The 23,210-nt window shown below is 38.1% G+C and overlaps 4 protein-coding genes and 1 pseudogene across 4 annotated transcripts; 4 read left to right on the top strand and 1 right to left on the bottom strand.

The window, feature by feature from the left end:
- Window positions 1-354: 354 nt before the first annotated feature.
- LOC116289472 (transmembrane channel-like protein 7) lies at window positions 355-3,763 on the top strand. Its single transcript, XM_031696449.2, is given in 2 exon segments — window positions 355-2,802; window positions 2,804-3,763. Coding segments are annotated over 2 exon segments (2,277 nt in total). The 5' UTR covers window positions 355-738; the 3' UTR covers window positions 3,017-3,763.
- A 152-nt stretch (window positions 3,764-3,915) lies between these two features.
- Window positions 3,916-17,553, top strand: LOC116286332 (uncharacterized). The gene is made up of 18 exons (XM_089028420.1): window positions 3,916-4,112; window positions 4,193-4,249; window positions 4,493-4,551; window positions 4,980-5,076; window positions 5,573-5,949; window positions 6,995-7,222; window positions 7,473-7,541; window positions 7,989-8,059; window positions 8,747-9,119; window positions 10,270-10,322; window positions 10,616-10,696; window positions 10,781-10,819; window positions 10,918-11,037; window positions 11,643-11,772; window positions 12,639-12,718; window positions 12,881-12,951; window positions 13,517-13,643; window positions 17,419-17,553. The coding sequence occupies exons 1-17, from the start codon at window positions 4,048-4,050 to the stop codon at window positions 13,632-13,634; spliced, it is 2,088 nt and encodes a 695-aa protein (XP_088884546.1). The 5' UTR covers window positions 3,916-4,047; the 3' UTR covers window positions 13,635-13,643; window positions 17,419-17,553.
- LOC116289571 (band 4.1-like protein 1) lies at window positions 17,318-19,240 on the top strand. The gene has a single exon (XM_031696683.2). The coding sequence runs from the start codon at window positions 17,425-17,427 to the stop codon at window positions 18,559-18,561; it is 1,137 nt and encodes a 378-aa protein (XP_031552543.2). The 5' UTR covers window positions 17,318-17,424; the 3' UTR covers window positions 18,562-19,240.
- A 719-nt stretch (window positions 19,241-19,959) lies between these two features.
- Window positions 19,960-20,808, top strand: LOC116289810 (uncharacterized). The gene has a single exon (XM_089027993.1). The coding sequence runs from the start codon at window positions 19,960-19,962 to the stop codon at window positions 20,806-20,808; it is 849 nt and encodes a 282-aa protein (XP_088884119.1).
- Window positions 20,809-21,375: 567 nt separating this feature from the next.
- LOC148912219 (uncharacterized) lies at window positions 21,376-23,003 on the bottom strand (annotated as a pseudogene).
- Between the last annotated feature and the right edge of the window lie 207 nt (window positions 23,004-23,210).

The following is a 23,210-nucleotide window of genomic DNA, read 5'->3' as shown; positions in this document are numbered from 1 at the left end:
ATTAAAACAAGCTTTAATAGCAGTGATGTTCTTGTCCGCATATGTCGACGGCTGCAGCTAGAGATTTTTCGAAAAATTCAACTAAAATCTTTTTCGAGTTCAAGTTTAAGTTCAAGTTCACTTTATTTCGTATTGTACACAGACCTCAGTAAGACAGGCTGATATGATCTTTGCTGAAGAGTACGGTTGTTCACAAATTGAAAGGTGTCTAAAACTATCTGTCTACTGTCTAGTAGGCTTTTGTCACCCCCTACCCCCACCCCCATCTTTAGTAGTAGGCTTTTGCCATCCCCCTACCCCACCCCCACGTTCCTCTCTCGGGACGTCCACTGTCACGCCTTCCTGCCCATAACCGGAAACATTTCTTAAGTTTGTCACATTCCAAATCATCCACGACACCACAGCCGTTCACCAATCGCCCATCCACGTTTCCATTTGAAGTGAATTTTTTTCTCACATTGATATACATTATTGTGCAAAAGAATGGAGACATTTTTTAAAAAGTTTCACTTGGTGCATTATTCAGCGACAATCTTAATATGCATTTGTGTATGTGGATAAATGATTTTAATCATTAAGTAAATCTTCACTGGAATTTGATATCATTAAGACTAGTGACATCATTGTTGGACTAGAGGTGTCTAAACATATTCCTGTTAACAGAGTGTTTACATTGTTAACAGTCAGGATCACTGTAAATTTTTCTGACTTAAAAAATCTTCTGAAGTTGAGTCGAAAATGGAAGCAGTCGAAATCGAAATGGTTCCCCTAGATGAAGATGAACCGCCCGCCCTTCCTCCAAAAGCTTCGTCGCTAATGCAAGAACTGCCAAGTCGAATGGCTCGCCATACGACCATGTCAGGGATCACGAATTCTCGCCGAAGAGGGACTCTGGCCATCGGCGCAACTTCAGCTCTGAAGCGACGAGCTGGAAGGAAAATGAAATCACGAGCGCTGAGAAGGAACCAAGAGATGGACACTTTGAATGCCATCTTCGATGTCCATCAACCAAACATCGATGATTTCGATGAAGACTTATTGGAATCTGTGGATTTCAAGGCCGTACCGCTTCCGATGGCACAGCGGAAAAGATTCCGAGATTCCATGAAACTACATGGCATGGCTGATGTCTCAAGGTGGAAAATATTCAAGAACAAAATGATCTCAAACTGGAAGAGATTTCGCTCTGCAGGCCGAGAAATATTATATTCTCTAGGACTGTGGAGAGGTCATTTAAAAGAAGTCGAGGGACAGTTCGGTAGCGGCGTGGTGTCGTATTTTAGTTTCCTGCGCTGGCTTGTCTTCTTGAATTTATTCATTTTCCTCCTGGAGTTTGGATTTGTTGTTATACCTACAGTCGCTATATGCAGTTCAGATCCTCCTGTGAACAGTACTTTTAACTTCACTGGCTGTACTTATGTAAAACCCAAGGTCGTTAGTAACGTGACTCAAACTACTAACACCGCCAATGACATCTTGAACTTTTTTATAGGGGAGGGGTGGATGAGAAGTACTTTGATATTCTATAGTAATTATCCATCGGAGCTACTAATCTCTGCCGAGGGTTTTAGATATGACCTCCCATTAGCGTACCTCTTGGCTGGCGGTGCTTACTTTGTCTTCGGATTTTTTCTCATGATAACCAATCTGATGAGCAATTTAAAAGAGAGTTACATCGAGAGCGAGGGAGTATTTAACTCTTACTCCAACAAGGTGTTTGCGGCGTGGGACTACTGCATCGCAGAGAATAAATCAGCCGAGCATCGACACAAGATAATTGCACAACAAATCCACTACGACATATCAGAACAAGAACGAAAGAAAAGAATCCTACTAAGGACTACTAAAGAGAAGATTGCTCTCTACACAGCGCGAATCCTTATTAACCTAATCGTTGTCCCAGCTGTGTGGTACGCCACCTTCTATGTGGTTTTCCGCGCTATTTTATTCCAGGAAACAGAGTCAACTGAAAAGGGCAACAAGTCAGAGGTAGAGCAGATGTTGGTGCGGTATGGATATGATCTGCTGATAGCTCTAGCCATAACATTACCAAACCTTGTACTCCCCCTGTTTTTTGAATTCTTGGCGATTTTTGAGGACTGGAGCCCGGATACAGAGCTTGCGTTGGACCTCTTGAGGAGGGTCTTTGTCAAGCTTCCACCTCTTGCAGTCCTGATGTTCTTGCAGTACTTCAAAATCTCCGAAAAGGTTAAGAAGCTCAAGGGCCATGGAAAACCGGCTTGTGAAAGCTGTTGGGAGAATGACATTTCATCGCAAATGTACATGCTTGTTTGGGTGGACTTTGTAGTCGTTGTAATCACGACCTTAGGCGTGGAAACCCTGAGGAAAATCTTATTTCATCGTTTTCGCTGCTTCAAAAAGATCGGCATGCAACAGTTTGACATTCCTAGGAATGTACTTGACCTCGTTTATGGCCAGTGTTTGATTCTCATTGGAACATTCTTCAGCCCTCTCCTTCCCGCAATGGGTGTCATCAAGCTTGCTGTTTTATTCTACGTCAAGAAAGTTAGCTTGATGTATAATAATACTCTACCTGAACGATCCTACCAGGGTGCCAAGTCTAACTTCACCTTCACACTCTTGCTGCTTTTCGGTTTCTTCATGTGTACTGCTATAGTGGGATGGGCGGTGACCAATGTTCCTCCCTCCACATGTGGCCCATTCAACAACGTTGCCTGTGATGTGTCAACCAGCATATTCGACAAACTATCCTTTGAAATCTCTTCATGGCCATTGTTGATCGACCAAGCTGTGTACTACATGAGTACCGCTGCTTTCATTCCTGCCAGTTCTGATTATATTCATGGTGTGTCTGCATTATTATTGGTCAGTGGCTAAAAGTCATCGTCGGGTTATTCGCCTGTTGAAAGACCACTTGGCCTATGAAGCGAAGTTTAGACGAGCTTTGATGATGAAACTGGAACAATCTAATACTGAAAGACACGACAGCGCTGAGCATGGCGTTAGTGAAGTTACTTTGGAAATAGCGGATTGAACGAATTAAAGAGTGAGAACTGTTTATTCAGGTATTTATAGTGCAGTTTTCGTATGACTCTGAAAAGCTCAGTGCCGTGCCGTGACCGTGATGCTTTTCTATAATTTTGATTGGCTGATTTTTTTTCTCGCGCAATGTGATTGGTCTGAAAGTGCCGTGACTTTCGCGTGACCGTGTCCGCGCCGTGTTTATGCCGTGTTTTGGGTATTTTATTGGATGGAGAGTGAATTCTCGAGCAATGTGATTGGTCTGGCGTATCCCTAGCCGTGTCAAGGACGTGTTCGTGCCGTGAGCTTTTCACAGTCACGCGAAAACTGCTCTAATATACAAGTCTAACATACTCAGTGTGACGCTTATCACGCAAGGTTCATCTCCACGCGGAAACTCGATTAAAAAATCAAAAACTTTTTGTGCTTTAAACTATCTTAAATGATTAAGTCTAACTTGTTTTTGTAGGTTCGAATCATTCGTTTTATAAATACAAAAACGCTTTCTCAACCTTAAAATTGTAATAGAGATCCAAGTTTTCGGACTAATCAGTCCATCTTAAATAAATATGATAAATATTTATTAAAACAAATTACTAGCTTCCCTTCTGTTCACTTGGTCAATATCACACGCTCTCTCTCTCTCGCTGCAAGAGTCTTGGCACTGATTTTCAAAAATCACGATTAAAAAAAAAGAAAAAGAAATTAACAGCATTCATGAAGCAATAAGTTATGCGCTTAAAAATTCAATAAAAAATTGAAAAAATCAAATACCTAACAGTGTGTCATCACATACCTTTTTAAAAGGTAACTCTTTTTCATTTGCTTGCTCTTTTTCCTTTCCTTTCCTTTCCTTTCCTATCCTAAAAATTAAATAAATGAATAAATAGATAAATGAATAAAATCCAGAGGAAAATGTGAGGACCGCTACGCAGGCGAAACGCAGACTTATAAAGCAAAGACCGCCGGTCTGGTATTGCGGGTTTCCTGTGGTATCCCACATTCCTGGAGAGACTGGCAGCTAACCAACGCTATCCAAACAAGATGGCGGCAGATAAACGTTGTCTTTATCATCTTGCACCAACACAAACTCCTTCTCCACTCCACAGGTACGACATAAAAACCTCTACATTTATAGCCAAGTCTTTCCTCTTAAGTTCTAACTACTATTTGTGCGTTTATCTTGCAGAAAACCTCTGGTTCAAGGGCGTTTAGAGACCGAGTTGAGCCCCCTTCGTGGAACAAGGTTCGGTTTTGAATTTTTCAGATTTCCCGCCATTATTTTTATCGTAATTGTATTATACAATATTTTTGTCAATTTGATGGCAAACAGTGCATTGAATTTTAGCACTTTTATAACAGTTCGTGGTGATGTATTTTCAAATTAATACAAGAATTGCAGAAGTTTAAAAAAAGTAAATATTTCAAACGAAGTTGCTTTAGTATTAAAGTTAACTACTATAGCATTGAATTTCTTTATTAATTTTAGTCATGAGTCTCACGATGTGTCAAAACGATACAGCCCTGCTGAACAATGGCCAATTACAGGTAGATGACTTTACATTATTATAGATTTATATTTGTTACAACTTAAGAAATATTTTGTACACCTTGTGATTCTATCAACCAGTCTTCTCACCCTCCCCTCACACGAACAAGTTAATGGACAGTAATTGATGAAAATGCTCATTGCTACATATCATATAGCTTAGATGGTATACACGCTTTTATTGGTTGAAAACTGTAATTTATTGCTAATTATTATATAGCTTACATAGTACACATGCTCTGATTGGTGAAGAATTATGCTTTATTAGTGAATGGAGTATGTTTGATGCCACCTGCACATGCGGCAAACTTTGCAAAGAAATTGTTAAAAAAACAGCATTGAAAACTACAATGTATTATTTCTTTCTATGAATTAATATAACAAAATAACAAAATGAAACAACGTTTTCTGTTCTCTGTTAAAAAAGGATCTCCACAAAGAATGAGTACCATAACAGACCAGGGAAGAAGCCATGATAATACGCCAGTGAGGAATGGAGAAACAGAACAGGAAATCCCAAGAATGTAAGTCGAATTTTCTGATAGACACCTAGAACAGACATGACACAGTACAAGGATTGTTACAGTGTTGGATATTTAACCTCCTCTTGCTTCTCCTCTTCTTCCTTCTCTCTATTGTCATGATTTGCACCATTTTACTGCTTTCATCATCATCATCATCATCATCTCCATCATTATTGCAAGTCTTAGAATTACAGCTGGTCAGTTGCCAGTCATGATCAAACTAGTTTTAGCTTGTTACCGGCCAAAATGATTAACAACTAAGGCAAATATTTGACCCAACAAGTTCCAAATATGGCCAGACATTGTCCAATGTTATTGTTAGCATTGTCATCATCATCACCATCACACAGCCCTCCTTTTTTGGTTAGTTATAGAGGTTCCTTTAAAGCTGAAGTTTTCCGTCCCACTCTTTCTCTGATTTCTTCGATCAGCCCCTGACCCATGATCAGTAATAAGTAATATTTTCATCTCAAGAAATGTATCTATCTGTCAACAGCAATCCTCCATCCCAGTACATAGAACCAGGTCACCATATCCCAGCTCTATCACCAAAAGCAGTAGAACCATCATCGTCATTGTCATTATCAGAAAATGATGACAGCAATAGCTCAATAAAAGATCAAACATCTTATCAAACTGGGGAAGCCAAAGTGACAGAGGTTCCTGTGGAAACTAGTATTAGCAAATCTCCCGTTAAAGTGGTCTGTCATTCTCCCAGGAGGTCGAAAACTAGAATTGATGATAGTGAAGTCGTTAGAGGATTTGCTGCTGAAGCGTCTAGGGTAGAGGTGCCTGGTGTTACTAAAGTGGTGATAGAAGATGGCAAGGCTCAAAGAAAACAATTTGGAGCACCTGAAGGAAACCTTAGTGAAGGTTTGTGAGAGTATTATTTTTACATTTTAAAATGTGGAATGCCAGTGTAATTAAATCTTTTTTTACCACAAAATATATCAATTTTCTTGCTTTCTGATTGGTGAATAGCTGTGGTAAATACAAACGAAATACATCAACAAATTATGGATCATTCGTAAACAGAGTCAGCACGCTCTTGAAACCATTTTTCTTTCAAGTTATTTCCATGTTTTTTTATTTAAAAAAACTAATTTCGGATGGTTTCTTATTTTTTGCCCTTTTATTTGTCAACAATTGGTCAATTAGTTACAGTATGTACCCACTGGGCTACCCCTTGTGGGTACAGCTGTACATGACCTTTTGACCAACTGTTGACATCATGTCCCAGTAAATGAGAGGACATACCCTTGCTAAATAATTACAGTATCAGAAATTTGTTAAGTGTTTGGCTTGTGATTGATCATGACAAGCAATTATTTTAAGCCCTGCTATAGTATGTATAAGAAGAGATAACTAGCTAAAAACTAGTTTGAGCTGAGTCAGTGTTTCTAATGAAGAGTAATGATAAAAGGGAAAAATTTTACACTGTGAAAAGATGAAAAAACTTGCTGATGTTTCGGATGCTAGCCCTTCGTCGGGGTAAAAACATGTCAGTTTTTTTCTTCTTTTCCTGGTGTAAAATTCACCCTTTTATCATTACAATAGTATGTATGGTATTTGGCTATTATTGCATTTCTAAATTCTAAAAAAAGTGAAGTTATCTTGAAGTCTTCTTTGTGTCATTGCTATTTTGTCCCCCTTCTACAGCCACAATATGTATTTTTTCATGTCACATCATGATGAAATACGAAGAGATAACTAGATAAAAAGTGAGCTGTGTCAGTGTTTCTATTGAGACATTAATGATAAACAGGTAAATTTTACACAGTGAAAAGATGAAAAAACTGACATTTCGGACGCTATTCATTCCTCCTTTTTCATCTTTTCACAGTGTAAAATTTACCCTTTTGTCATAATGAAATACGGTAGAGCTCACACTTGCTTTTTGTGTTTGTCTAACTTACAGATAGTCTTGAGTATATCCGTCTGATAGAAGGCAGTCCAGTAGATCCTAATAGTACAGCTGTCAAAGTCGCATTAGATGAGAATGACAAAGAAAATGCAGACCAGTCCTCCCTTCACAGCCATCACCAATATAACAGCTTTATGGGAGATATAGATAATGTTCAGGGAGGCCCTCTATCAGCTGGTCTAAACCAATCAAATGTTCGACAGCAGCTCTTTGATTACTCAGGTAAGAGGGCACACCTCTCCATGACCTTGAGTTCGTTTGCCTGCCCCTCATCACGCTTGTTTGCTTACTGTATGTATTTCATTTTCTTCTCTTTATTGTTAGTACCTCAAGCTTGATGAAAGCCTCTAAATAAATAAAATACATACATGTAATTGTAGAATTCCAAAGATTACACTGTCTCCTGAAATTTTGTTCCCTAGTTGGCCAACACTAATTGCAATTAATGCCAGGGTACATTGTTTTTTATTAGCTGTATCAGCTGATTCCTCCATTGCTGTAGAGGACAAACCAAACAAGAAGAAAAAGAAAAAGAGAGCGAGTACGTAGTCATTTAGGATTTTTATTTTATTTTTATATGTTTTTTTAATGTTTTAGTTAAAACTGTTATAGTGCAATGTGCAAAAGTATGGCTGGTGAAAATGGTATGAATTTGCATTACCTTTATTCACCGGCTTTTATACATTAAACCAACACATTTTGATGGAAGATGGCTCGTTTTACCAAATAAAGTGTGTAAAAGCAAAAACCATGTGCATAAATGTGAATGCATTGGAATTATTTGAACATTCTCATTTTCATACGGCACACTATCATAGCCAGTGAAATTATTAATTATTGATATTTATTGATATTTTCGTATTATGGTTGGTTAAGTGGAAAGATCAGTGTTGCATTGATCACCCCTGTACCAAAGTACTGTATCTGGGTCTCACAAAACATTGTATGCTTCAGATATACTTGAATCATTAATTGTTTCATTATACAGGTCGTGTCATTCCCTCACGATACATGGAGAATAAGAAGGCTACACCTGTGGCAGCTAAGCCACCAGTAAAGGTATTTTCTGAACCTCCAGGATGTATGGAGGGGGATTAGGTAGTATTCATTTTGGGATTAAGGGGATCTTTTAAGGGAGCTTTCTGGAATTGTACCATCTCAATAAAAATATTGTACAAGATTTACAAAAGATTGAGATATTTATTTAGATCTTTGTTGTACATATTTTAGACCCCTTGCATATGTAACATCAAAGTAGCTCAATCTGGGGGAAAAACAAAAGAATTCCAATCTCCTGAGAATTGGAACCTATTGTTTTGTCCCCCAGATTGAACTGTATTCCAAAGTGCTGCAAGGGGTCTATATGTAAAATAAGTCTAAAATGCAATAAGTCATATAATATCATTCTTGGTATAACATCAATCTGTCAAAAAAATATATATAATGTACCATTACATGTTTCAATCAACAAATTACAAGTAACTAAAGGGTCACACACACAATATGCAACATTGTCGACATTGCCTGCAATGTTGCTCTGAATGGGGTTATTAGGGAGATGTCATATGTAGCAACTTTCCTCACAACATCACATAAAATTTGTCACCAGCGACGTCACAAAAGTCAATATTGCATGTACTGGTTGACACATGTAGTGTTCAATTTCCCTGTTGCAAACATTGTTGCAGGCAATGCCTATCATGTGTCCACCCCTTAATAATTGATTCTATTTTTCTGGGGGTTTAGAAAAGCTCTTCTCTACAGACCAATCGAAAAGTTTCCTTTGCACCAAAGCCCTCAAAAGCATCATCATCGCTACATGACTCCACTCAGCTGAATACAACGGCACCTTACCAAAACACCCACAGTATCAAAGGATCCAGTAAGGTCATGACCTCAACTCCTGCCTTTGGATCCATGGGTGTACTGCCTGGCCATCCAGGGGGAGGCATGCAAGAACCAACACCTATCTTACCACCCAAGAGTAAAACAGCCGAGCATGTTGAGAAAGCCATTGAAGAATCAGGTCCTCATTATACAAAGGGATTATCATCAAAACAGATCTCTGAATGTCTGGACAAAAATCGGGAAAAGTCTAAGAAGGCTATGAAAATCAAAGGTAAATATTGTTACAGTAACATTCTGTTCTGGTTGGTAACTTGTTTGTTTGTTTGTTTGTTTGCCTGTTTTACATGTCATTTTGTTTGTTTGTTTGTTTGTTTAAAATTCTTTCCTTGGCCTTTTTAAAGTGCAAATGAACCCTTTGACAATACATTCAGTACTGGTTCTGCATAAAGTAAATAGTTGATTGGTAAAATATTTCTTGATTTGAGTGATGCGTCTTTAAGTTATTAAGGTTTATACTTCCAATATGTTAATGATGATGACGTCAGGTAAGGTATTTGAGTGTTTTTGTTGTAACTAATAATACTAAATGCTGGCCATTTTGAAAATAAAAATTGTAAATAGCTTTCATGTAAACCATGAGTAAAATAATGATGCTTCTTAAATACTGTATCTATGAACCAGTTCGATTTTGTATATTTGATTAAGCCTTAATAGACGTCACACTCATTAGCATATTGGAAGTATAAACCTTCATAACTTAGAAACGCATCACTCAAATCAAGAAATATTTTACCATTCAACTATTTACTTTATGTAGAATCAGTACTGAAAGTATTGTCGAAGGGTTCATGTGCACTTTAAATTCATAGGCAACTTAATTATTTAGCATATGTTTTGGGAATGTTATAAATCTGTTAATCTCTTGCTTCCTTTCTTGTTTGTTCATTTTCATTCTTACAATTGCTTGCTTGCATTTAATTTCTTTCTTGCTTACTCTTTTGCTTGCATTCTTTTTGCTCACTCACTGTCTTGTGATTAGGCCAAACAAAAAAATAAGTGTGTTTCCTGTTGCGTGAGAAAAATAATTGGGGTTGGTAGGTCGGATTCTTTTTACTGATACAACAGTGGAAATGAGCTTACTGGGAAGCCTGTAGTGCATTTGGGGATGAAAAAATATTAGGGTCGTCAAAAATTGGCAAGAAAATTGCGGTTGGTCATGCAACAGAAAACACACTTTTTTTTTTGTTTGGCCTTATATAATTTATGCATGGTGCACCTTGCTTTCTTAATGAGCCAATCAACATCAGGCTGACATGTTGTGTATTGCAACAGTTTATAGTTTGTGTCATGACTTGAGTATTTAAGTAGCACCAAATATGTTCATTGTCAATGATAGTCACTCTCTGTTTTCTGTTATACAGCTCCCTTGTTACCACATCATCATATTGACCAAATGACCAAACAGAAACATGAGGTTAGTATTCAAATACAAATAAAGGGTCTTGGTTATGATACCTAGTCAGTGTGTGAGGTTAGTGGAAATTTTACAACATGCCCTTTGCTTTGATGGCAGTACATTTACCAACTTAATTAGACTTGTAAAATATTGGGACCCATGTTATTTTCTACTAGTTTCTGATTGGCTTCACAACCCAAAGTTGGAATGTATTGTTTTCATTCCATAATTTAATTAATTCTTGGTGTTTTAGTAGCCCCAGTTATAGTGTAGTTACATTGTAACAGTTATAATTTTTGTGTTAAATGCAGTACGGACAAGGAGAGTTATCTCAACGTCAGCTAGAACTAGAGTACATAAGACTAAAAGAATGGATCTTCTTAGAGTCAAAGGTAATCAAAAATTTAAATGTTTTACTGTTATTTTTATTCATTCATTATTCCATCCATTTGTTCATTCATCCCTTTTTTTTCCAGCTCAAAAGTACCTTCAGCCATCAAGAAAAAGATGCTCAGGTAGAGTTTTGGAGATTTGTAGACATGAGTAGAAACAAATTCCGTGTATAGATTAGTCAATGTGAGAAGAATTTTAGATCTTTCCTTTTTTACCTCAGTCTCAACTTTATTCCATGTGGCAAGAGAATGAAAAGTTACGAAGGGACTTAGTAGAGCTGCAGTTAGAGCTTGATGAAAGGAAGAAGTTGGAAGAGCTGGATGCACAGCTTCAGCTTCAGGTACACCACTTTCTGCATCACTGACATGAATTATTTATGTCTAGGAAGACTGGTAAAAAAGAGGGGGCTGTCATAATGTTTACAGATAAAGGGGGGATAGCTAAAATATACAAGGTAGAAGGGGGGTCATTTGAAACAAAATGGTGGGGTCTAAGGGGGCAGGGGAGGGTGGAGGAGAAAATGGGGGGCCCTCCAATTGTTTTTTGAAACAAAGGGGGGGACCTTGAAAGGTCAAAAGGAGGATTGGGAGGATTTTTTAAATGATAGAAGGTGGTACCTGAAAAACATGAATGCTATTAGGTTGGGGTCTGGAAAATTTTTTGCATCAAAAACCTTTTCTCCTCCACCCCCACTCCCCCCCTCCCTCCCCCCCCCCCCCCCCCCTCCTACTTAATTGATGACTGGTCCCTAAGAATCCTGTCTTCAGAAAGGAGGTGGACAACCACCAGCCCAAGGAAGTCCAGTAAAAAACATTGTAGAACATTAAACATTTTACCCTCCTCTAACCTTTTAATAATATAGATATTTATTTATCCTACAAAAATGGATCAGCTAATGCAACAATCAATATTCTTCTTAACTGGCACATTTCTAATTATTGTTAGCTATCAGGTCTGAAGCCCATTGGTTCAAGCTTACCAAAACTAATTTTAGAGTATGGTCAGTTATCATCGGCACTGAATACGACATGTCAGTATATGCCTGTTAATGGAGTCCTACTACCAGATAGAGATGGTAAGTAACTTTATATGATTAGGTAGACCTGTTTGGAAGTGAATTGACTGAATTAAAAGTGAATGATAAGGGAAAGAATACTCAAATTTCAAGTTCTCTGGCTTAGGGTTAGTCTTGACTTTGTGCAGAATATTCCTGTGTTCCAGTGAAAGTCAGTGAAATTTCGAAGTGTTTGTATTGTTGAAGCTGTACATTCTTTACTTTATCATTTGTATTTGTGGTTTTTTAGACACAAATATGAGGCCCTGTGTAAATGAGTCTGTAATCAAGGAACACAGGGGTAATTTGGAACTCAAAAATGGTCTATTGACAGATGGAATGACTGATGGAATATGTGGTTGGGAAAAGGGAGAATAGACCCAATCCAACTAGGCATAATATTTTCCCATGTCATTCTCTTGAGAATAAGATTCTTTGTTTGAGTTGTATCCAATTCGTGCACCTTCTCATGGGAAACCATTAAACAAAAAAATAATACTCTAGGAAATGACATGTGGCGTGAAATGGGAAAACAGTGAGTTAGTTCTATTGACAGATAGGTGAATGGATGAATGGATGGGTTGATGGGTGGGTGGATGAATGAATGGGTGAGTGGATGGATGGATGGATGGGATGGATGGATGGAATGGATGGATGGATGGATGAATGGATAGATAGATAGATAGGTGAATGGATGGGCAGAAGGATAGGTGGATGGCAGACATAGACGAAGGGATTGGTGTTGATGAAATAGATGGGTGGTTGGGTATATGTATATATGGCAAATGGATAGGTAATAATAGAGTTCTTGGACTTGGTAGATAAATAGTTGAATGAACCAGTTAGACAAACTGATTGTTTATTTAATTAATTGATCTAATTTCTAGAGGAATTACTAGCTGCACTGTCAGAAGGTGAACAGCTTCTTGGTGAAATAGACAGCCTAACAAGACATCGATCTCATAAGGTACATAATAATTATTTCGAAAATCCCTCTCCTTAGGGTCCCCTCCCCTACCATATATACCATATATACTTCCTAATATTATATTACATTGTATTCTGTCCTTAATTGTACTTACACTTGCTTTTCTCCATTTTTAACATATTTTTTCCCATTTTCTTAAAGGTTTCCAATTTTTCAAAAGAAATGGATACACTAGCAAAACTGACTGACACAGAAGTCAAAGAACAGGGAAGGTGTGTGTGTGATGTTGTGCAGGACTTTTGTTGGGTATTCTTCTTTTTGTATACCTTCTCCTTTATCTTTTCCTTTTTCTCCTTCTCCTCCTTCCTCCCATTTGGCTACTACCTTTCCACCTCCTCCACCTCTTCCTGCTCCTCCTTTTCCATCTTCTTCATGTCTTCATTCTCCACCTCTTCCTGCTCCTCCTTTTCCATCTTCTCCATTTCCTTCTCCTTCACCTCCACCTCCTACTCCAGCTCTTTCTCCTTCTGCACCACCTCCTTCACCACCTCCTCCTTCTTCTTTTCCTCCTCCTCCAGTTTTTTCTCCTCCTCCACCACCTCCTGCACCATCTTCCCCTTTTTCTTTTCCTCCTCCTCCAGTTTTTTTTCCTTCTCCACCACTTCCTCCAACTCCTCCTTCTCCTCCTCCTTCACCACCTCCTCTTCCTTCTCCTCCTCCTCTTTCTCGTTATTTTTCTCCACCTTGTTTTTTTAATCAAGGTGACCTCTACATCAACAATGCCTTCAACTTTTTATTACTCTCTGCTTAGTTGTCCTTTTGTTTTAATGCTTTTAGATGTCAAGAACTATTGGCTGCTGCATCAACACTTGGAACACAGGAACGAAGCTTAAAGGCGCACATGATACAGCAGACCAGTCCATTAATACACTCATCTGATGAACACAGTCTATAGATATACCAGGTAATAAACCTAATAATGGATAGATAAAGACACACATGATACAGCAGACCAGTCCATTAATACACTCATCTGATGAACACAGTCCACAGACATACCAGGTAATATGCCCAATACTGGACAGATAAAGACACACATAATGCGAAAATTATCATTTAATTATTCCCACACTTTTTCTCGTAAAACTTGTCATCGCTCATCGCCACCGCAAGTACAGCGGTGGCGCAGCTCAACGGGGTCGAACTGAAAGCGTGTAAAGTTAAAGTGCCTATCACCCTTTTTTTTTTACTTTTTCATATCGAAATATAAGCTATTCTAAGAAACCTGTCGAAAGAATTTTTTGATTCTGACGCTTCTTTCTATTTTTTTCGAGCGGTCAAAAGTGCGAAAATAGGAAGATTTCAAAATATGACCGAGCGAGAGGGGAGACTGGGCTAGTGACGTAGAAGGAGCAACACGCTCTTCTTGATTTACAAAGAAATGTATGGGATACTAGGGGGGATACTGAAGACGTCCTTGCGTTTCTTGGGTTTTTTTAGAAGTCCTTGGACTTTTAACTACTTTCTTGGGCTTCTATGAGGAAGTTAATTATCTAAAGATTCCATTTCCAGTTCTCATCAGGATTCGTAGCCTAATTTACTGGTATATTAGTGAAGCGAACACAACCTAGCAAAGCAAGCGAGGTGACTGAAGTGAAGTGATTCCGACCCGATCACAAATATTATCTCATTGGCTGGGAATAAAACTTGTCAAAACCTTAGTAAATACACCAAAAGTACAGCAGCATAGATAGAAATTCCTACCTGGAAATTCCTAGAGTCGTTATAGGGAACCGAAGTTGATAACAGGTAACATTTTACTTGCCATTGCTCGAACTGAGTCGTCTTCGCACCGGATCGGGAATTTATTCCCGGTTTATTAAAGAATAAAACAGTTTTGGTGATTGTGGTAACATTTCAGTGGTTATTAAACTCTTAAGAAGTATTTGGTGCATTGCTAAAAGGGCTGTAATGAATGGTTGAGACAAAATTCCCGTACGATTGACACAATAATACTACTATTCACAATATTTTAATTATTTGCTACCGTAGAATGCTCTTCAGATTTTTTACCTTTATCGAATTTCCCTCAATAGACGATCGTTTTATCTTTAAAGATAGGTATGGCTAGATACTGTGAGACAGGATAGAAAACTGATAGAATAGAAAATATTATATTTGACTATGAAGTGAAACCATGTTGACCTGCAGAGTAACAGTAGACTGATGATGCGAAGTGTCACGCACCCTTACATGTAGTTCCTCGACTGAACTACTACAGTATAAATATATAATGCAATTCATGTTTAGATATTTTGAAAACTGTTAAGCCATCTACATTGAAAAAGATTTTGTGAACTACCTGGAGTTATTTCATTGTTTCTGTTATTTACATTTGATGTTTCTGATTTGGAAACGACCTGGAAGAATTTTGCGCGGCACGGACTCACATATTCATCCATAAATACATCAGATATTAATAAGAATAATGCTAAAAAATTTATGACTTAAAGGGTGTAGGTACATGTAGTGCTCAGAGTTACTGTATGTGAAATCTATAAGTTTTTGAAGCTAATTTATTACACTTGATTCTGAGCGTGACAGCCTAATATGAGGTTTTCCCTAGGTTGCGTTTAACTTCTCGCTGCTTTTCTTTTTCTTAAAATAATTCAAAAATAATATCATTCTTGAAGTCTGAAGTAATTAACATCCTCTAACCAGAAAAATGATGTGATTGAATGGTGTTGATTTTCGGGCATTTTGATTGATCGAGAGTGGAAGGCATTTGATATTCTTGGATTCTCACTCCTTCAATACTTACTGCAATGCGTGAGAGTCGGATTACTTTATTTATAAGAATTTTAGGCTTAGATTTCCTCAGCTACAAAGGAACTTGAAAAAAAGCGAATATTTTAAAGTCATGACGTTGTACGTATTATCATTTCCGTCGTCCCTGTCGCGGGTTAGAGCACGTTCACGACTTTATCCCTTCTTAATCCAGAAAACAATTAACTTATGCTTTTTGTGCTTACTTGAGTTCCATTATATTATATTGAGTCATTTTCCCAGAATAATACCATCTAGTGAATTCAGACATCAGTAATCTCTCATTTTTTCCTCTTGCATTCTCGTTTTTGATTTGTGGAACGAGAACAAAAAATGATATGTCTATTTTAAGAGCCAGTGTTTATTTCCGGCTAGATCCGGTTAAATTTTTAAAATTCTGCTTGTCAACTGCGTGGGGTCATATAAAATACAAGTCTAACTCCTTTATATAGGCACATCTAGATCTCTGGCTTATTCTTCCATACACTAACCACAACTACTTTATATGGGTATTTCGGTAAGTGCCAGTTTAGGAGCCACTTATATCAGTAAAGAATTGTATTATTACGAGCAATTCGTCTCTTAACAGACTCGTTTATTTACTCGTCACTAATTTTTCATTTTGATCAATTTATTTTTTATTTTTTATTTTTACATCACGCTTAGAAGCCACCGAGTTTTTTTTAGTGAAAGGGTGCTTTTGAAACATTTCCATTGTTTTACCAACGTCTTGAAATATCTAGTTCTTCTTCTACTACTTAATATGGGCATTTCGGTAAGTACTAGTTTAGGAGCCACTTATATCAGTAAAGAATTGTATTATTACGAGCAATTCGTCTCTTAACATACTCGTTTATTTACTCGTCACTAATTTTTCATTTTGATCAATTTATTTTTTATTTTTTATTTTTACATCACGCTTAGAAGCCACCGAGTTTTTTTTAGTGAAAGGGTGCTTTTGAAACATTTCCATTGTTTTACCGTCTTGAAATATCTAGTTCTTGCGATTAATACTTTTCTATGTTAACTGTACTTCGTAGCATTGTTGTTCTTAACATTTTTTAGTTTTTTTTTAGTAGAACTTTGATCTTCTGTTTCTTTGTTTTAATACATGTCGTTTTGGTTTGTCAATTTTTCTGCTTTTGGTTTGTCTTATTTACTTTCCTATCAAAAAACGTCTTATTAAAGGCTGTCTCAGTATCTTTGCCTATAACCGTTAAAACTTGTTCAAATTTAGCAATATAGTCCGTTCCATCACAATTCACATATCCATATTTTATCGTCCTTTAAACCAGAGTTAATAATATTGACTCTGTTTAAACCGAAAAATCAACTTGACTTGCGAGGTGAACTGTGTTCTTTGAGTGGTTCATATCTTTATATTTCCTTGAATTTTATCGTAGCAATGAAATCACTTCATCGCATTGTTAAAATAAGACTACTTAAACAACTTAGACAACTATTTTAAGTAATTTTAAAAGTTGTTTTTCACACAGTTCAAAACTATAATTAGACGATATATTGGCACGTACTTGTGTTGTATGACGTCTGATTACGTCACTGTTCAGCCAAAGTCACGCATACTTATCATGCGTAGCGTGATGGGGCATTTATTTATCTAAATATTACTTATATTTTCATCTTATTACAAAATATTTAGAATTATCAGATAACATTTCGAAAGGAGAGGATAGGACTAAAACAATCGATTGAAAGAAGGAAAAAACCCGGAAATTTAAAAGAAATTTTACGGATTTTGACGACAACCTACCCCCTGCAGTCATTCATTAATGTAGGCGTGGTGTGTTTTGATAAATGATATCTTTTTACATAGGTCATTAAATTCATCATGAGTCTTGCCTCTCAAAAAGGTATTCTGATATTTATTCTTTGTGTTCTGCTCTCTGTTACAGGCGAAAATGGCTTCCCTTCTCGGCCGTACTTGGCCGCTTTCTTCACCCGTTAACTTCTTGGAGTTTCACGTGATACTGCTGGATAACTCGGAATTCTCTACGACTTTCGAGTCGAAAGAAGTCAAAGGATTCGAGCTGTTTGACCAGGTATGCGAGAAAGCTGAAATACCGCTAAGTTACCGAAAATATTTCGGCTTGCAGTACGTTGATCGAAAAGATGGAGAAATGAGTTGGCTTCTTCTAGAGAAACCGCTTCCTACAAAGAAGAAACGTAAATTACAGAGCCTTCAATTGGCAGTTCAAGTCTTCCCTACTCGTCAACTTAAACTACATCAGGATGTTCAACTGTTAAGAATATTGATGTTCCAGTTGAAGGATTTTATCAGTCGAGGCAAACTACACCTGCCTATAAACAAACACGCTATCCTTGATAGCTATTTTGCACAGGCTGAGCTCGGTGATTTTAACGAAGAGAACCATGGATATGGTTACCTTGAAGGCTTATTAGGATCGACTTTCTTTTCTCACCCTAGTTTCATCAACTCCAATTTCGATATCAGTGAAGCTGTCTATGAAACGATGGTGACGGATTTACACAAGTCACGCAAGCGTATGACGACCAATGAGGCCATGTTGGCGTTCGTAGATCTTTGCCAGAGTGTTCAGGGGTACGGTGAACTGATCCACAGGGGCGCGACAGACGATGACGGCAACGAAATACTATTTGTGATCGCTGCTAAAGGACTGAAAGTGTCTTTACCCAATGAATATCGCGAACCAGGGAAACTTCTCAACGACTTCTCATGGGATAAAGTGGTCTCTATCATGAGTAATAAGTCTAAGATCTATGTGACTGGAATATCGAAGTACTCCTTTGGCCCCCCGGAAACTGTCTATACCTTTCGCTTTCATGGACATTTTGGATACCTTCAGGCCGATCGAGTCGTGGCAGATTGCTTGAATCATAAAAAATTGGCCTTCGACACGGCGACTTTAGAAAAGAAAGACAAACGATGTAAATCGCTGGAGGATATAACTCGACCCAATTCCCTGTCGGTTCCTTTGGCTGGGAGAGCACGGTCGCATAGTCCTATGGCGTCGCTGAGAAAACAGATGAGAGTAGCGCAGGTTGGTCACGTTTAGTATGTTAACCATATGGACAAAGAAAACTGAGAATTTGTGTGACCAGACAAACTTTAGTTACTGATCTACTAGAGAAAATCATTTTAATGGCCATCTTGACTGTCACCATGTCATGCCGTGGTTTGTCGCATTTCTTCGAGATTCATTCTCCTCATATGACGAGGATCCATTTCGAGTTAGAGGGAAAAGACTGTGTTGAGTTTGCATTGCAGTGCACTGTGGGGCTGCTTAGGGGACATGTTTCCAAGATGGCGTATATTTCGTACCCTAACACAGTCCCACAGTGCACTACAATATGGCTAATATAGTACAGGCGAAACAATTAGCTACAGATAACATAACCCAAGTCATTGTGGCTCGCAAATATGTTTACCGTAAGCTGCTAAAAGAGCAGATTTTTTCATGTCAAGGAGAGGACTTTTTAAACCTAAAAAAAGGTTAGGAGACTTCGACCTAGTCCAGTTGCTGTAGAAAAGATTTTTTGAGGGCGTTAATGGTCTATCTTTGGCATGTTTCTTATATTTCCACCCAAGTAAGACCACAATGCACCTAGTTCGTGGAACTGAACTCACAAACGACTTTCGTCACAGAAAACATTGTATGAATGGAACCATAAAAGCCACGGATTGAAAACGCGTAGTTAGGGTTACGGCAATAAACGAAACCCACAGTACGATTACCCATTTGCTGTAGTTTTTCTCCACTTGTCCATACTCTAATCAGAAGAAGTTATTCATATTATGATAAGGAAAAAAAGGCAAGATATGGAATTTGTCAGTGAAAGCTAATATGTATGACTAAAAAAAATGTCTTACTGCAGTTTTCATAAACATGTGATCTCTGTGTTTTTCGCTGCCGCCAGTCAAAAATATGAAAGGTACTGACTGATTAGGTTTGATTGACGGCAGCGAAGAACCAGCGTGCAGCTCGCAGACACAGAGTTCGTATGTTTATAAAAATTGAAGTAACGGATACCCGCTGTTTTTCACTCGTACCAAATTAAGTTTTCACAGTTAAAAAAAATCATACAGTAATTGAAATGTGAGAAAATAATTCTTTAGTTATATCCTAAAACTTTGTAGGATAGCGTTGATTTGATAACTCATTATCTCAGGAGGATATGGCTTTACTATTAATCATAGCAATATAATAAATGTAACAAACTGTCAAAAACTACTACCGTTTGCGTTCGACCATGAAGCGTGACCAATTTTTCGCGCAGGTTTACTTTTCAAACGTGACAGTTTCCCAGACATCTGTCTCCACTAGTCCAATGAAAATGTCGCGTTTACACCATGAAACTTGGCGGGTTTGTCACACAGACGTTGCGCCTTTGCTTCACATAGTTTGCACGTTTACAGATATTTCGAGACAGTTTGTCAGGTTTGTAGGGCAAGTATGGATGCATTTCGTGTAAACAGATTTGGACGAACATATCGAACTGGAGTTGCACTGGATCAAGATATGAGAACAATGATAATAGATAGAATTTTACAGGAAGGTGGCGATCGAGCGACTGGATATATTCCAAGATCACTTCGATATTTTTCCGAGGAACTGCAGCTTTCCTACAACACTGTAGCAAAGATTTGGAGGCAATTTTGCGAGGAATTCTCGATTGATTCTCGACCCAAGGGCGGCACAAAGTGGAGCAAATTATCAGAGGACGACTTGGAACTTATCGAACTTTTGAAAATCGAAAAACCGTCTATTTCACTTGCAGAAATAATAACTTGCCTCGACGAAATGGACGGTGTAGACGTGTCAATGGCTGCTGTTTCGAGAGCAATCAAGCAGAGACTACCTTCGGGCCCTTACACGAGAAAAAAAATTACGAAGATCGCTAGTGAGCGTTTTACAGCTACAAACATATTTTATACACAACTTTTCATCAATTACTTAGCAACGAAAGATCCTAGACGGCTGAAATTCTTTGATGAATCAGGTATAAAGTTACCAGATGTGGGAACTAGATTATACGGACATAGCTCCGCGGGAACTCGCTGCGTGGAAGTTACGAGGAAAGCAGAATCGCCTAATACAACCCTCAACATGTTAGTATCGTTGAATGGACCTGAATACTATAACCTGATTGACGGTGCGACCAATACTTTGCATTTTTTGGAGTTTTTCGAGGAGGCTGGGAACTGCGTGAATTTGCAGTTTGGGCGTCCTTGTTTACAAGTTGGCGATATAATAGTCATAGACAATTTGTCGGCCATCATTTCGAAGGGGGAGAAATTCTAGAAGACTGGCTAGGAGAAATGGGAATAGAACTATTGTATTTGCCAACCTATTCACCTGACTTAAACCCAATCGAGCTTTGTTTTAACAAGGTGAAAACTTTGCTAAATGGGGAACTTCAAAGCCTCACGTACACAAATACAAAGCTTGCGTTAATGGAGGCAGTTGAAAGAATAACAAACCAAGACATGGCTGGATTCTATAAGGCCACTTCTTATTTGTTTGTAAAAACTTTATTCCCAAGGCATTAGACTTCTCGTTTTTTTTTGGGTTGATTCAAAAAGCTATATAAACTGATTGACTTCTTGTCAGAAAAGGTCAGAGAAAACGTTGTCAACATTGAATCAATTTCTTTTTAATAAAAATACAACTCAATTTTTTTTCAATAAAATACAACTTTGGTTTTTATCTTCAAACTTGAAACCCAACATAATACGTTTATATAGAGGGAGCTTAATTTCAAAATCTTTTACAATTTCAGATCACGCACAACTGGATAACATATTCAAGTAAAGCAAACGTTTTATATGCAGACAAAACTTCAGACCGGTGACAAGTTTATAGTCCCGATTAAGTGTTTTCCATAGATTCCTTTCTTTGGCTCAAACTTAACAGTAGATTGGCCGCGGTTTCTGCTGCTGAGAGATCCGTTTGTGATTCCGGCAAAGAGGGGCAATCAGCGGTAGAAGTTGGATTTGTGTTCGCACAGGTTGATGTGTATGTTGAAGTAGGACGACTTGTCAATTCGGTCGTTTCCGTGGGACTTGATTCATAGCTAAAACTTGGCACGCAAGAGCTCATTCTGGCCATTTCATAATTGTAAAATGGAATGCCCATCGGTGAATATCCAAGTACAGGGGGAAGTACACGGTTTTTTTCAAAGGAAGGGAAAATACCTTGAGAACTTTCTTCGTAATTCTGGCGCAGACTTTCCCGCATGACAATCGCAAGCTGCTCTGCCTCTTCTCTTTGGTTTTTCGGTGCAGTGTATAAAAGTGGGGGAGGTTCGCTGATTTGTTCCACGTCAGAAATATTATCTAGTGAACTGAATCGTGGAAACTTGATTCCGTGTCTTTCTAATGTAGATTTAGCTGGGTTATCTTCGCGCCTTTTCTGCTTAGGCCTTGACATACTGGTATTGCTAAGTTCGTCACACGAGTCAAGCGCTCTTTGTAGAACCGCAGTGATATCCTTTTTTGCCGGTATTTTGCCTCTAAAATGTTTTTTTGAGTATTGTTCGACAAGGTACACGTGCTTTCGCAGTAAAGACCAATTTTTGTTGCCATTTAGTAAATAGTCGTCTCGATTAGCTTCAAACAGGTCTGATTCTATTTTATTCGTTGCTTTCTCTTTCATTGATTCTAAAGCAATTGTTTTATTATCTAATTCCTTCTTTAACTTGCTTAGTTCAGTTTCATGTTTTCTAATTTGGGTGCGTTTTTCAAGTTTATCTCACCACTGTGAAACTTTTCCTCTCCGCATTTGAAAACTGACGTGCAACGACCAAACTCACACGTTCGCGCGCTATGTCCCAAACGCAAGTGGCAGTTCCTGCAAATGTTCCCATCACGAGGGTCGGACTTAACCCTATCTAGTTTTGCTTGTATTTCTTGTTCCTTGTTTTCAAGGCGACTGATAAGTTCTTGCTTTTTGGTGATTTCATCTTCTGTCTTTTGGATATAGCGCTCGACTGGTGTTTTTTCTTTGGTGTTTTCCCGAATTGGTGCTTGACAGAATTCTTCCGCGTCAGATTTGCATGGTTGTTCTCGGCATAAATCAACTTTTTCATAATCCTCGTGTTCCAAACTACCTTTTAACTGAAGGGATCTTCTCGCGTGCGGTTTGTCTTCCGATGTTCGTAACTGTGATGCTCGACTGATTCGAACTTCCTCAACTGATGGCGACTGAAATGTAAATGCTTGAACGCTGATCGTTTTTCGTTTTGACAGAGCTTCCTTGAGTTGAAAAGAAAAATATACTGGAGATATGTCAACCTCGTGTTCTTCTTCGTTTATAGTGAAACGAAGCGGCGCAGTAGACAAGCTTGTAACTTTGCCCAGATGAGGGACTTCTCGCACAATACGTTCTTTGAACGCTTGGAAATCATACTCCAAAAGCTCATCTTCAGCTATAAAAAATGGAGTAATTCGCTTGGAGGTGTAATAATCATATATCACCTTGACTTGCACTAAAGACATTTTTAGATTTTTAATTCAGTGATACTAGTACATAAATGGAAACAAGAGAAACCTGACAAACTGTCTCGAAATATCTGTAAACGTGCAAACTATGTGAAGCAAAGGCGCAACGTCTGTGTGACAAACCCGCCAAGTTTCATAGTGTAAACGCGACATTTTCATTGGACTAGTGGAGACAGATGTCTGGGAAACTGTCACGTTTGAAAA

The sequence above is a fragment of the Actinia tenebrosa genome, unplaced genomic scaffold (assembly GCF_029948245.1).
Source record: "Actinia tenebrosa isolate PJP-AT-01 unplaced genomic scaffold, QUT_ActTen_1.0 PGA_scaffold12__29_contigs__length_12842862, whole genome shotgun sequence".
NCBI lineage: Eukaryota > Metazoa > Cnidaria > Anthozoa > Actiniaria > Actiniidae > Actinia > Actinia tenebrosa.
Note: the sequence above shows the minus strand (reverse complement) of the source record. Positions and strands in the feature narration are given on the sequence as shown.

Excerpts from the sequence above, each read along its gene's own strand:
- LOC116289571 (XM_031696683.2), top strand. The coding sequence starts at position 17,425 with ATGGCTTCCCTTCTCGGCCGTACTTGGCCGCTTTCTTCACCCGTTAAC.
- LOC116289810 (XM_089027993.1), top strand. The coding sequence starts at position 19,960 with ATGGATGCATTTCGTGTAAACAGATTTGGACGAACATATCGAACTGGA.
- LOC116286332 (XM_089028420.1), top strand. The coding sequence starts at position 4,048 with ATGGCGGCAGATAAACGTTGTCTTTATCATCTTGCACCAACACAAACT. Across the intron at positions 4,552-4,979 it reads TGAACAATGGCCAATTACAG|GATCTCCACAAAGAATGAGT; the intron begins GTAGATGACTTT and ends CTGTTAAAAAAG. Across the intron at positions 7,542-7,988 it reads GAAAAAGAAAAAGAGAGCGA|GTCGTGTCATTCCCTCACGA; the intron begins GTACGTAGTCAT and ends TTCATTATACAG.